The sequence below is a fragment of the Jaculus jaculus genome, chromosome 4 (assembly GCF_020740685.1).
Source record: "Jaculus jaculus isolate mJacJac1 chromosome 4, mJacJac1.mat.Y.cur, whole genome shotgun sequence".
Classification (NCBI taxonomy): domain Eukaryota; kingdom Metazoa; phylum Chordata; class Mammalia; order Rodentia; family Dipodidae; genus Jaculus; species Jaculus jaculus.
Window position 1 is genome coordinate 1,920,960 of NC_059105.1, and position 12,968 is coordinate 1,933,927.

The 12,968-nt window shown below is 47.5% G+C and overlaps 1 protein-coding gene across 1 annotated transcript in view; it reads left to right on the forward strand.

Moving 5' to 3' along the window:
* The first annotated feature begins 1,366 nt into the window (after window positions 1-1,366).
* The window catches only part of Ndufa10 (NADH:ubiquinone oxidoreductase subunit A10), a 46,755-nt gene continuing 35,153 nt past the window's right edge, over window positions 1,367-12,968 (forward strand). The window contains exons 1-5 of the mRNA XM_004667833.2: window positions 1,367-1,494; window positions 6,529-6,697; window positions 7,450-7,665; window positions 9,815-9,901; window positions 12,688-12,809. Of these exons, the coding sequence (XP_004667890.2) occupies window positions 1,420-1,494; window positions 6,529-6,697; window positions 7,450-7,665; window positions 9,815-9,901; window positions 12,688-12,809 (669 nt within the window). The 5' untranslated portion in view covers window positions 1,367-1,419. The remainder of the gene's footprint in view (window positions 1,495-6,528; window positions 6,698-7,449; window positions 7,666-9,814; window positions 9,902-12,687; window positions 12,810-12,968) is intronic.

Sequence of the window (12,968 nt, forward strand, 5' to 3'; positions counted from 1 at the left end):
ATTTATTTATCTTGAGTATTTTCTGTGGTCATATTAAACACTGCATTAATGAGGCTACAATTTTGTTTCAATCACCAAACATGACTTAAAAACTCATGCAGTGCGAGAGAGTTTATGATCCTGTCATTTTCCCTTTCTGTTGTTCTTTTTCTTGCTGGAGTCCATCTGCTGTCATCCCCTTTGAAAACAAGTCCTGAAGGGGAGAGGGGAACACTGGAAACAATCTAGTTTTCCTTCATTTAAAGTCTTTTATTCTTAGTTTTCTTCCTGAAGAATGGTTGAGATCTGCCACCCAGGTAGACTTTTTCCCGCTGAATGGCTATGGAGGCCCTCCAAATGCTGTGTCAACCCCTGAAAACTCCACTGGCAACAGCATCAGGGACAATAAAGACTGGCCAAACTCCCCATGAAATTTTGTGAAGCCTGTAGTATCCTGACACTAAGGCTAGGCAAACAAAAAAAGCCGAACTGAAAACCACGGGTTGTTTTTCCTCAAGAATACAGAAGAAATGTTCTTGTAATACTTCAGATAGAAAGCATGACCATAAGAAGAATGATGTTTGATCAAATAAGGATTTAATCCAGGGATGCAATGCTAGTTCAATATTCAAAAGTCAACTGGTATTCCAAAGAAAATGAAAATTCACACAGTCATACCTACTGATACAGGAAAACTATTTAACAAAAGCCAACCCTCAACTCACCATAAAAACTCTCAACGAGCTGGGGGTGCAAATCTTTACAGAGAACTGGGGGGTGGGGGAGGATGCCGGTCTTCACACAGAACGGGTAGAGTGGCATGTCTTCTCACACAGAAGGGGGGAGGGGAGCGGGCCTTCTCACACAGAACCCGGGCGGGAGGCGGGTCTTCTCACACAGAACCCGGGCGGGGGGCGGGTCTTCTCACACAGAACCCGGGCGGGGGGCGGGTCTTCTCACACAGAACCCGGGCGGGGGTCGGGTCTTCTCACACAGAACCCGGGCGGGGGGCGGGTCTTCTCACACAGAACCTGGGCGGGGGGCGGGTCTTCTCACACAACATGGGCGGGGGGCGGGTCTTCTCACACAGAACCCGGGCGGGGGTCGGGTCTTCTCACACAGAACCCGGGCGGGGGGCGGGTCTTCTCACACAGAACCCGGGCGGGGGGCGGGCCTTCTCACACAACATGGGTGGGGGGCGGGTCTTCTCACACAACATGGGCGGGGGCGGGCCTTCCTTTCCTCCCCGTCTTCTCGACCGCGCCCCTCGCGCCGCCCACGCCCCTCGTACGCCCTGTCAGACTCGGCCCCGCCCACCCCTCCAACTTTAGGACAGGCGCCGAGGACACCCCGTGACGTCACTTCCGCGCGACAGCCCGCGTCAGGACCCCGCGCGGCCGCGTCCCTTCGGGTCCTTGAGCCGGGGCAGACAGCGCAGCCATGGCCTTGAGGCTCCTGAGGCTGGTGCCGACGTCGGCGTGTGCCCGCGGCCTCACTGCCCGCGCCGAGCGCGTGGTGAGCCTGCGGGAGGGGCGGGCGGCAGGGCCGGCGGGCTCGGCCGTCCTCTGCTTCCCCGTCCGGCCCGTGAGGACGCGCAGTGCGGGACGGGACCTGGCGGGGCCGCGAGCTCCTCTGCCCGCGCGCTGCTCGCGCTCACGCGTCGCGGAACCCGGGCTGCAGGACGCCTGGGGAAGGGCGAGGCCTGGCGGGCGCGGGGCCGAGGCGAGGTTGCGCGGCGACAGGAGATATTTGGGTTAGATTTGAAAGGAATACACGGTAAAGATCCACGTTGTAGGGAGCTAGAGTGACATTAGAAGCCGAGGGCACTTAGGGGGGTTGGTTACCTAGCTACTTGGCTGGCCAGTGGCTGAAACTACCTGGGTGGCATGCTGTAAAGGGCTTGGCCTCCATTCCGGGGGAGGATTCGATTCTGAACGGAGGAGAGGACTCGTCTCATTGAGCTGCCATGTGAGGGTTCTTGGGCGATGGCACAGAACGAGAAACAGGCTGTTATCTCTGGAATCTGTGTCAATGGACTGAGAACTTCAAAGGAGAGGGACACTACTGCAACCCAGGCCGGCACACACCTCCACCAGGTCACTTTTGGGCATTGCTAACCAAAGGCAGTATGGAATAACTTCAAGTCACATGAATGAGATGAGCAGAGTGCATGCCTTGTATCTTGGGGAATATCTGAAGGAACTGGTAATGAGTCCTGAGAAATGAGGTATTCAGTGTGGTTCCCGAGAACAAGAGGATAGGATCAAGAACAGGAAATTACTGAGATGACTTCCAAACTACAGAGAAGCACTTTCTAGAGATTAGGAAGTCAGGACATAGTTGTTTGCACGATGCAGACATTGCTGTGCTCCTTGTGTACCAGTAGGGGAGATGGATTGTACATGGCTCAGAGGTAGCCGAGAGGAGATCGGGATTAATCTCGGGGTGCAGCCACTTGTAAGATTGTAACTCTGCACACACACACTTCCCTTACCTCCCTTTCCCAGTGCACTTGGCATCAGCCACACTGGTTTTCTGCTGACTTTGCAGTGTTCCTACCTTGACAACTCATCTATACTTCTCTTTTCTGTACCTGAAAAACCTCCTCCACCTGGCCATTTCCTGACCACTTTCCCATTTGCCTTTGTTCCAGGGCCACACTCTTGGTGAGTGCTCCATGACTGTTGTAATATGAAAACCTACACACCCTCTCCTTTGCTTTCATTCATTTTCAAAAAAAAAACAAAAACATTTTATTTTTATTTATTTGAGAGAGAGGCAAAGAGAAAGGGCGTGCCAGGGCCTCTAGCCACTGCAAATGAACACATGCACATGCCACCATGTGCATCTGGTTTATGTGGGACCTGGAGAATCGACCTGGGTCCCATAGGATTTGCAGGCAAGCACCTTAAGCTTAAGCCAGCCTTCCAGCCCTCTGCTTTCTCCCCACAGCACTTACTTAATATACAACCTGACTTGCTTGTTTGTTACCTCATCCGAGTCTTGTCTTTTGGCTTGTTATTCTATCCTCCTTGTGTGAAAATGACTTGCCACTTAGTAGAATTTTAGCAAATACTTGTTGGGTGAAAGAATAAATGACATACAGTAATTCCTGAGTAGTAAATCAAAAGTTCATAAACTGTTAGGAGTTTGAGGTTTGGGGATTACATAAGAAATATGGTGCCATTTACTTTAGCCTAGTTCCCTGTGAATGGAACTTTGGGTGGTTCCAGTTTTCTCCTATTGTAAACATTACTCCAATGAGCAGCTTAAAAAAATATATTTGTTTATTTTGGAGAGAGAGAGAAGAGTATGGGCATGCCAGGCCTTCAGCCATTGCAAACAAACTCCACACATGTGCCACTTTGTGCATTTGGCTTTATGTGGGTACTGGGGAATCAAATCTAGGACATCTGACTTCGCAAACAAGGGCCGTTAACCACTGAGCAATCTCTCCAGACCCCAAAGAGCATTTTTATATGTAGTCTTCATTTGTCTTTGCTATGAACATGTGTATATATATGGTTTTCAAAATGAAACTAGTGCATTTTTTTCTTTTAATAACTAAGGCCATGTGTATTCCTCTTTCTGCAGTTTCCCCATGTCCCTTCTATTTTTAGGATCCCATCCTATATACCATCTGATGTTTGGACATTGTTTCTCTTGGCTGTGTTGATTTCTTGGATAACCTTGACAGTTTTAGGTAGTAGTAGGTAGGTATTTGGCCCTTCAGTGGGACTTGGGTATGTGCTCCTGGGAGGAGGACTCCAGAGGTCACATACCCTTGGCATCATACACCACTAAACATATCATATAACACAGCTTGTTTTCATTGATGATGTTGGTCACCTAGGTCTGGTGGTAAGTAGTTTCTGCCCTGTCAGTTCTCTTTCTCCCCCTCTGTGTGGAGTATTTGTTTTCCCACATGTATTATGTATGTAGACACCCATCAGTGTGGCTTCATGGTATTTACCTGATGCACTGGTTGATAGTCATTACTGCTTATTTTACTGCTACAATTCTAGCTGTGGCTGTTGGAACCATGTTCAGTCAGATTCTATATCTCTATAACTTACTCTTCATCATACACACTGTGTGTGAGAAGGCTTTCTTACTTTTTGGCACTAATAGATGGTTCACACATAGAAACATCGATTTCTTTTTAATTTTATTTATTTATTTATTTGAGAGCGACAGACAGAGAGAAAGACAGATAGAGGGAGAGAGAGAGAGAGAGAATGGGCGCGCCAGGGCTTCCAGCCTCTGCAAACGAATTCCAGACACGTGCGCCCCCTTGTGCATCTGGCTAACGTGGGACCTGGGGAACCGAGCCTCGAACCGGGGTCCTTAGGCTTCACAGGCAAGCGCTTAACCGCTAAGCCATCTCTCCAGCCCAAACATCTATTTCTTTAAGGAGCCCTGGTTCATCTTTTTTAAAAAATTTTTATTCATTTTTGTTTATTTATTTGAGAGTGACAGAGAGAGAAAGAGGGAAAGAGAGAGAATGAGAATGAGCATGCCAGGGCTTCCAGCCACTGCAAACGAACTCCAGACATGTGCGCCCCCTTGTGCATCTGGCTAACGTGGGTCCTGGGGAATCAAGTCTCAGACCAGTGTCCTTAGGCTTCACAGGCAAGCGCTTAACTGCTAAGCCATCTCTCCAGCCCTCATCTTTTTTTTTTAATACATATTTTTATATTGACAACTTCTATACTTCAGACAACAAACCATGGGATTTCCCTACCCTCCCCACTTTCCCCTTCATAACTGCGCTCTCCATCATGTCCCCTCCCTCTCTCCATTAGTCTCTCTTAATTTGATGTCATGATCTTTTCCTCCTATTATGAGGGTCTTGTGTAGGTATTGCTAGGCATTGCAAGGTCTTGGATATCAAGGCCAAGTTCTGTCAGGACAGTTGCACTGTAAGGAGTGGTACCCTTCCTTTGGCTCTTACATTCTTCTACCTATTCCACAATGGACCCTGAGCCTTGGAGGGTGTGAGATATTTCAGTGCTGGATACTCCAACATCCCTTCTTCTCAGCACTATGTTACCTTTTGGGTCATTCCAGTGGTCATTGCCATCTGAAAAGAGAAGCTTCTCTAACTAGAAGTGAGAGTAGCATTAATATATGAATATGAACATTAAGTGTAGTGCTTTCGGGGCAATTTGGTGAGATTAATATATGCATTTATCAGATGAGAGCAGGTTTTATTCCCCTAAGGCTCATGACCTCCCCTGCCGTAGGCTTTTGATTAGGTTTTCAGTACCAGGCATGTACTGGGCCTTCAGTCCAATTAGAGAGCAGTTGGTTTCCCCCAGCAGATATCCCATGGTTGCACTGTTCAGTCATTTGGCCTATCTGGCCAAACTTGAGTGGTTCATCTTTTTATTGGGTGGGGGGAATACTACTAGAAACAAAGGTCTGATAGTACGTTTGCTCATTGCTATTGAAGTGTCAGTTGGTTATAGACCTCAGCTGACATAGCAAGGAGTGACCTGCGTATGCATGGATAGGTAATTACACTTGGGTCACCTGACCTACTCCCTTTGCTTATTTGTAACTTCCTACTTTGACAGTGAGACACCTGGATCCCACCATTTGACATCCATTTACAGAAAACAGGACAGAGGGAGGGTATTGTAGTTGTTTGATTTAGGTGCTCCCCATAAAGTCATATGTCCTGAATGCTAGGTCCCCAGCTGGTGGCAATTTTGGAATTGGAGCCTTGCTGGAAGAGGTGTGTTGTTGAGGGTAGATTCATGGGTGTTACAGCCAGTTTCACCTTGGCCAGTGTTTGGCACACTGTCCTGCTGTCTAGGAGGTGATGCCATGCTTTCCCAACTTCTATTATGGAGCATCCCTTGAGTCTGTAAGCCAAAATAAACCCTGTCCTCCCACCAGTGGCTATTGGTCGGGTGCTTTCTGCCAGCAGCACAGGTAACTGCAACAGACGTGAATATGACAGTGAATCAGAATGGTCAGCCTTCGTCTCACAGGGACTGTCTGTATCAGCTGCACACACACTGTGCCTCTGGCCTTGACTCTTAATGGCTGCACTCATTTCCTTGTCCCTTCCCATATGCTCCTCAGTGGCAGTAGTCCGTCTCCCCCCCCCCCCCACCCAGGCAGGGGCTCACACTAGCTCAGGCTGACCTGGAATTCCCTGTGTAGTCTCAGGCTGGCCTTACATTCATGGTGATCCTCTTACCTCTGCTTCCCGAGTGCTGGGATTAGAGGCATGCACCAACATGCCTGGTGAGTTCATGTATTTATATATTGGATATTTTGTCACATTCTGCATTCCATCCTAAATAAGTTTTGATAAATTTGTGTGCATTGCAAGACCCTCATAATAGGACATAGTAAGCAGTCACTTCTCCAGAAGCGTGTATGGAGAAGGGAGGGAGTCGAATCATTATACAAACAAGCAGGTAAAAAGATGTAGAGGTGGGCATTTTTATCATGGAGGGGCCTTTTAGTACTGTACATAGTAGCTGCTAATTCTTAAGTGTAACCGGAGTGGTCATATGGTGGTGTGTCTTTCAGGAACAAATTCATAGCAGCGTACAATGCAAGCTACAATATGGACCTCTGGCCTTCCTCCTTGGTGATAAGACAAGCAAGAAACTGACAGAGACAAGCAAAGTGATAACTGTAGATGGCAACATATGTTCCGGGAAAAACAAGCTTGCAAAAGAGATTGCAGCAAAACTAGGTATGAGCCAGTGTCATGCAGAGTAGTCCCATTTCTCAGGCATGTGGCTTTTTATCCTGTTTAGAGTTTACTTAGCAATTGACAGGGTGGAATTGGGCCCACAGCAAGTTTTTACATTTTCAGTTCTACACTGGGTGCCTTCCTGTACTTAGAGCACTTGGGGCTAATGCAGGAGGATTGCAAATGTTTGAGGCTAGCCCAGCCTACGTGATAAGTACTACGTCAGCCAAAGCTGCATAGAAAGACCCTCACTCAATTTTCTTAAATGCTGCTTTTACTCTTTCAGATGTAGAAGATTTAAAATCCATACCACTTTCCATCTTAAACTGAATATTACCTGAGACAGCAGAGCGCTTCCCCTGAGCTCCAAAACCGGTGGAGCTGTTACTGTCATTCTCTTCCTGTGGAGATAAGCTAACACCACATGACTGGTCATTAGGACCAACTTCTGGCTCCTTGTGCACATCCTTGTGTGCTGTGACAGTGGCTGGACACTTGAATAGGGGCCTTCCTGGCTGCAGGAAACAGGACACAGTGCAGTCTAGCGGTCATGTGCCTGAATGTTTTATCCTTGGCACCTTGTGCTCTCTTTACATATGGTGGAATTGCAAACATGAGGGTGACTTGCCTTGAGTCCTGATGTCCAGCCTTAGTGATGACATTCAGATGGGCTCTTGTGTTGCCATTAGTCTACTCAGCTGGCAGTGGGAGTAAGAGGTCCACTTAGCTTCATCTGGTGTTTTTCTTTTCAGGCATGAAACACTTTCCTGAAGCTGGAATACATTATGCAGACAGCACTACAGGAGATGGGAAGGCTCTTGACGTACAACTTAGTGGCAACTGTAGCTTGGAGAAATTTTATGATAATCCGAAAAGTAATGATGGCAACAGCTACCGTCTGCAGTCCTGGCTGTACGCCAGCCGCCTCCTCCAGTACTCTGACGCCCTGGAGCACCTGCTGAGCACAGGTGTGGTGTCTTTGGTTGGGGGTGGTGGGCATGTTCTTTATGATCCTGTGTTAGAATTCAGCTATTTTCGATGGCCACTCAGCAGAGCTCTCTCTAAGGAGACTTGAAGCAAGTTCTGTCTAGTGATGTTAGAATTCACATTGCTTCAAAGTAAAATTCACAGTGTCCATTTATGATTGTGTGGTCGAGTGAGGTTTCTGGAAGTGAACTACTATGCCACTACGTTAAGCACATAGTGACATGTCAAAATAATGGAGGACAGAGAACGTGCAGGTGACTGGGAGGCTGTAGAGTCACACTCAGGGTGATGAACTCTGTGTACTACAGAGACATGGATGATACAAATTAGGCTTGTCTGGAGGGACAATGGCCAGGTTGGAATGTACCACAGACCACAGGATAGAAGTTAATCCTTTAAGAGATGGCAGAGGTGAGGAAGGGGGAGAACAAGCAGGGCTCATGTAATAAGAGGGTTTGTGTTCCCAGATGTTATCCAAAGTACAGAGGCCATGGAGAAGGATTGCATACACGTGTAGGAAAAATCCCAAGCCTCAGAGACTGGCAGCAAGGAAGGGAGCAGGAAATAGCATGTGCAGGGAAGGGAGAGAGGGTAAACAGATGCGTCAGGAACACGTGAGGACAGATCCCACTCACAGACTGCTCACTGTCCTGTAGCAGCAGGGGTGATGACTTGGGCTTTACTCCAGAATACCAAGAACCAACAGTAGACATTGGCTATCCTGGGGCAAAGCTGTGTGCCATGTCTGTCTTGACATAGTGTGTTGGATGAAGGGGGAGAAGGCTGGTGTCTTTGCTTCATGTGTGCTTTGTATCTTAGTTGCTGTTCCATGGTTGCTGGTCAGAGCTCCCTATGAATATATTTAGAAACAGAAGCCCATCTACTTTTAGAGTTGGCTTCATGGTTTTGAGCTGTGAGAGCAAAAGCATGTTGTTTCAACAAGACCCCAGATAACTGATGAAGCAGCTTCACAAGTCTGTGGTCGAGCCCACTGCCTTGGACTCTTGGTAGGTTCCTAGGCACACAGCACATGTCCACAAGACACTAAAGCAGTCACTGAAATGGTATAGATAGCATCCTTTTCTAACATTTTATGACAGACTTCTTTCTGTGAACATAAGTGCTTCTGTGGGTTAGTGTTGGTCCTCAGAACACACGTGGGCTGCAGTTTCCCTTTTGGAGTTTTGTTCCAGAGCCACCACAGTGGCACTTGGGCAGAACTTGGATGTAATACTGTTCTTCAGGTCAGTCTAGTTTCTTCCTGAAGAACACTCAAACCTATTTTCTACCTGTCCATTTCTTAAAATTCAAAGAAACATTTAACTTGTTAAATACAGTGTGCTGTATTCATTTACTTATTAAATATTTCATGAGTGCCTGCTCTGTGCTAGGCTTATTCTAGGAGCCTGGGATGCTATAGGGAAGAGGGTTATATTCCAGTCGGACTGAAGAGAAGGACTGAATACGGAAAGGAGTATGATAGGCAGTAAGTAATGGCAGGTGGTTTGGGGAGTGGGACCATGGGTCCATTATTGTAGGGGGATTCTTAGGGAGGCTTCTGCCTAGGCCCAGAAAGGCTGGTGATAGGGAACTTTTGCTTTGAGCACCAGTGAATGTTGAGGTGAGGGTAGAAGTGGATGGAGATGAGAAGCAGCAGCCAGATGAGAGTGTTGGGCCTTGAGAACCATGACAGAGACTGGTCTTTCTACTGAAGGATAGAGTAGACTGTTAGGAGGGTTGAGTACAGCTCCATCTGGCCCAATTTGGAAATGCCTCTGCTACTGAAGTTGGGATTGGGGGGTGTCAATTTGTTGGGGAGATGTTCAGATGTTTTGTGATGGAGTGAGACATATGATGTGAGAAGTTGGGGCAGGAGCAGCACTGAGGTAAGCACACTAAGGCTGAAATAGTTTGCTTAAAATGGACACTTTCCACTCCTTTCATAGCTGATAGAATGACAGGATGTTAGAAGTTTTGAAATGATTTCCCACTCATAAACACTGTATGGTCTTTGATATATTTGTTATGGAATTGTAAATGTCTTTATTTTTTTAATTTCTAAAATGAAATTTCGAGTTAACTGATTATTATCCATATGGCTTTTAATTTTTGTTTACCTGTTTTCAACAGGACAAGGTGTGGTCTTGGAGCGTTCCATCTACAGTGATTTTGTCTTCACGCAGGCGATGTACAACCAGGGCTACATCCGAAAGCCATGTGAGTTATGGTGCAGATACGCCCTGATGTGTGTGCCTTTGCTGATGAATGTGTGCCTTCAGGGGCCACATAGAGGGGTTTGCGTGTCTGTTAAAGAAGCATCATTGTGCTGGGCGTGGTGGCGCATGCATTAATCCTAGCACTTGGGATACAGGTAGGAGGATTGCTGTGAGTTTAAGGCCAGACTGGGACTACAGAGTTAGGTCGAGGTCAGACTGGGCTAAAGTGAGATCCTCCCTCAAGAAAGAAAAAAAAAGGGGCTGGAGAGATGGCTTAGCAGTTAAGCGCTCGCCTGTGAAGCCTAAGGACCCCGGTTCGAGGCTTGATTCCCCAGGACCCACGTTAGCCAGATGCACAAGGGGATGCACGCAGCTGGAGTTTGTTTGCAATGGCCGGAAGCCCTGGCGCACCCATTCTCTCTCTCTCTCTCTCTTTTGTGTCACTCTCAAATAAATAAAAATAAACAAAAATATATTTTTTTAAAAAAGAAAGAAAAGGCAGTCTATCTCCTTTTCCCTCTTAAAGAAGTTATCTTTCGTCCTTTTGCCTGCCCTGTGTGAGCAAGAGCAGTGTTTCTGGTGCTCAAGAGCACTCCAGTACCGCATAGCTCTTACGGCCATCCGCTGGTCCTCAGCTCAGCCTTGCAGGATCTTTCCTGGTTTTCCCTGACTTGCAAATTTAATTGTGCTCACCTCTCCAGTTTGAGTATGTGGTTTTTGTAGAATTGAGGCATCTTATTTTCCTGCTATTGGGATACATATTTCTTCCATTCTCACCCTGTACTTGTCATTGTCATCATGGGCTTCCTTTCCCTTCTGATACATTGTTGATATTGTGTTAGGAACAGTAGCATTGATTGGATCATTGATAAGTAACAAAGGCAAAAGTAAAAGCTTCTTGATAAAAGAAAGCTTACCTCAAGGAGCCAGAGTGATGTTGCACCATCTTTAACTAGGTGTGTGTTGGTAGTGCTGTGGCCAGACCCGGGTCAGTCTCGCTATCCCTTTTCATCTGTGGGCTCAGTGGCTATACCAGTAGGCAGCTAAAATCCAGGTGATCAGGGTAAATGTGGCTAGGAGATCAAGGCAAGCAAAGGGGTGATTGTGATCCTGAGGCTGTGCTTGGTCTGCTCTGTGTCCTGTTGGCTAGGAATCATCTATCTGTGCATGTAGAACAGGAGGATTGGACAAGGCTCTTGATTTGCTTCAGGTGTAGTCTTCCCTGGACATGTCAAGCAGCAGTTGGATTGGCCAGCAGGTTATGTCTGGGGGGACCACTTTGTGCTCAGCTGCTCAGGTGTGAAGGGACACAAGGCAAGGCTCTTGATGTCCTAAAGGCAGGGGCAGTAAACCAGCACAGCTGGTCCTTTGCAGGGCAGTATCCCTGTTCACCCCTTACCATGGCTCCAGAGTGCTATGAAAGGAGCATACCAGAAACCTGGCTTACCCGTGGTAGAGGTGGGAGTAACTTTCAGGGTCAGTCTGCCTGATGAATGGCCTACAGGGATTGTCCACAGGGCACAGTATTAGGCTAAAGGAAGTTAGGTGCATTGGCAGAGAGAGGCCTGTGGTGGTGTGAAATGACCATGAGCAGGAAGCAAGGCAGCAGCCTCGAACAGTGGCTGGGACTAAACACTTCAGGTCCAGTAAGCAGAGTTGTGAGAGGCCTACATTTTGTCCTTGGACTTCTGTGTTAGGACACAAACTGTGGAGGTAGCCTGTAGTCTTGCCTTCTTCTCTATCTTACCCTTCTCTAACTCCACCCTTCCTAACCTTGGTCAGAGACCAGTCCCAAGATTGCCTCCAACACAGAGATGACTAGGAGGCCCATTGGAATATTTTTGGAGTAAAAGAATTGTCTTTCTCTGGGCTTTAGTATGATTACTCCTCGTCACTTCTAGGTTTCATGGTGTGAAAGTCTGCAGCCAGGGGTTTCTTAGCACTATCGCCTTGGTAGGCAAATGGGTGGTTTTCCTCCACAGGCCCAGAACATTCTCCCTGTTGGAGTCTGGTAGGGATGTATTGTGCAGGATGATACCAAGGATGAGAATATCCCTGAACGTCACAACTGTCATGCAGTGGCACTGTGTTCAGGGTACTCAGTGGTGACCACCACAGCCTCGACTGCTCCAGTTTCATTTTATTATTTTTGAAATACTCTGAGCCTAGGAAAGTGTAGCTTGGCATATTTTTTGTTATTTGAAAAATATTTTGTAATGTGTTTCATTGACTGTAGGGAAGAGCAGACTCTTACTTGTATCACTGTGAAGAAGTACACATACAGTAGGTAGATACCATGCAGCCCGTCAGGGAACAATTGCGTGCCTCTGTCTTGCTCACAAAGTGAAGTGGACCCTTATGGGTCCTATCTGTGGGAGGCTGTTAGGGTTGTGGTTTAAGTTCAAGTTTTGCAATTACCTTCTTGTTGCTGGCACAGAGCGCCCAACCAAAAGCAGCTGATGGGGGGAAAGTTGTTTAGTTTGGCTTACAGTGTTAAGGCGAAGCTCGGTGATGGCTGGGGACAGCATGGCATGAGCAGAGGCTGGACATCACCTCTGTGCTAACAGCAGGTGGACAACAGCAGCAGGAGAGTGAGCCAAAGTCTGGCTGGGGGAGCTGGCTAGTACACTCTCAAAGCCCACCCATAAAAACACACCTCTTCCAGTGCCCAAATTGTCATCAGCTGGCAACTAAGCATTCAGAGCACATGAGCTTATGGGGGACATCTGATTCGAAGTACCACACCCAGTGTGCCTGTCTCTGACAGTGGTGACCTCTCTTGTACAGGCTTGGATCATTACAATGAGGTGAAGAGGATTACTATCTGTGAGTACCTGCCACCCCACGTGGTCGTCTACATTGATGTGCCTGTGCCCGAGATCCAGAACCGGATCCAGAAGAAAGGAGATGTAAGTCAATGTCCTGCCAAAGGCCAGGTTTCCTCTCTGTCCTTGCGATCCACAGGTACAGGGTAGTAACTCTGAATGGCCTTCACATGGTGGGTGACATGCTCAGATGGCATATCTGTTCCCTGAGCCATCCTTGTGCAAAGAGGAGGCCTCCTGAAT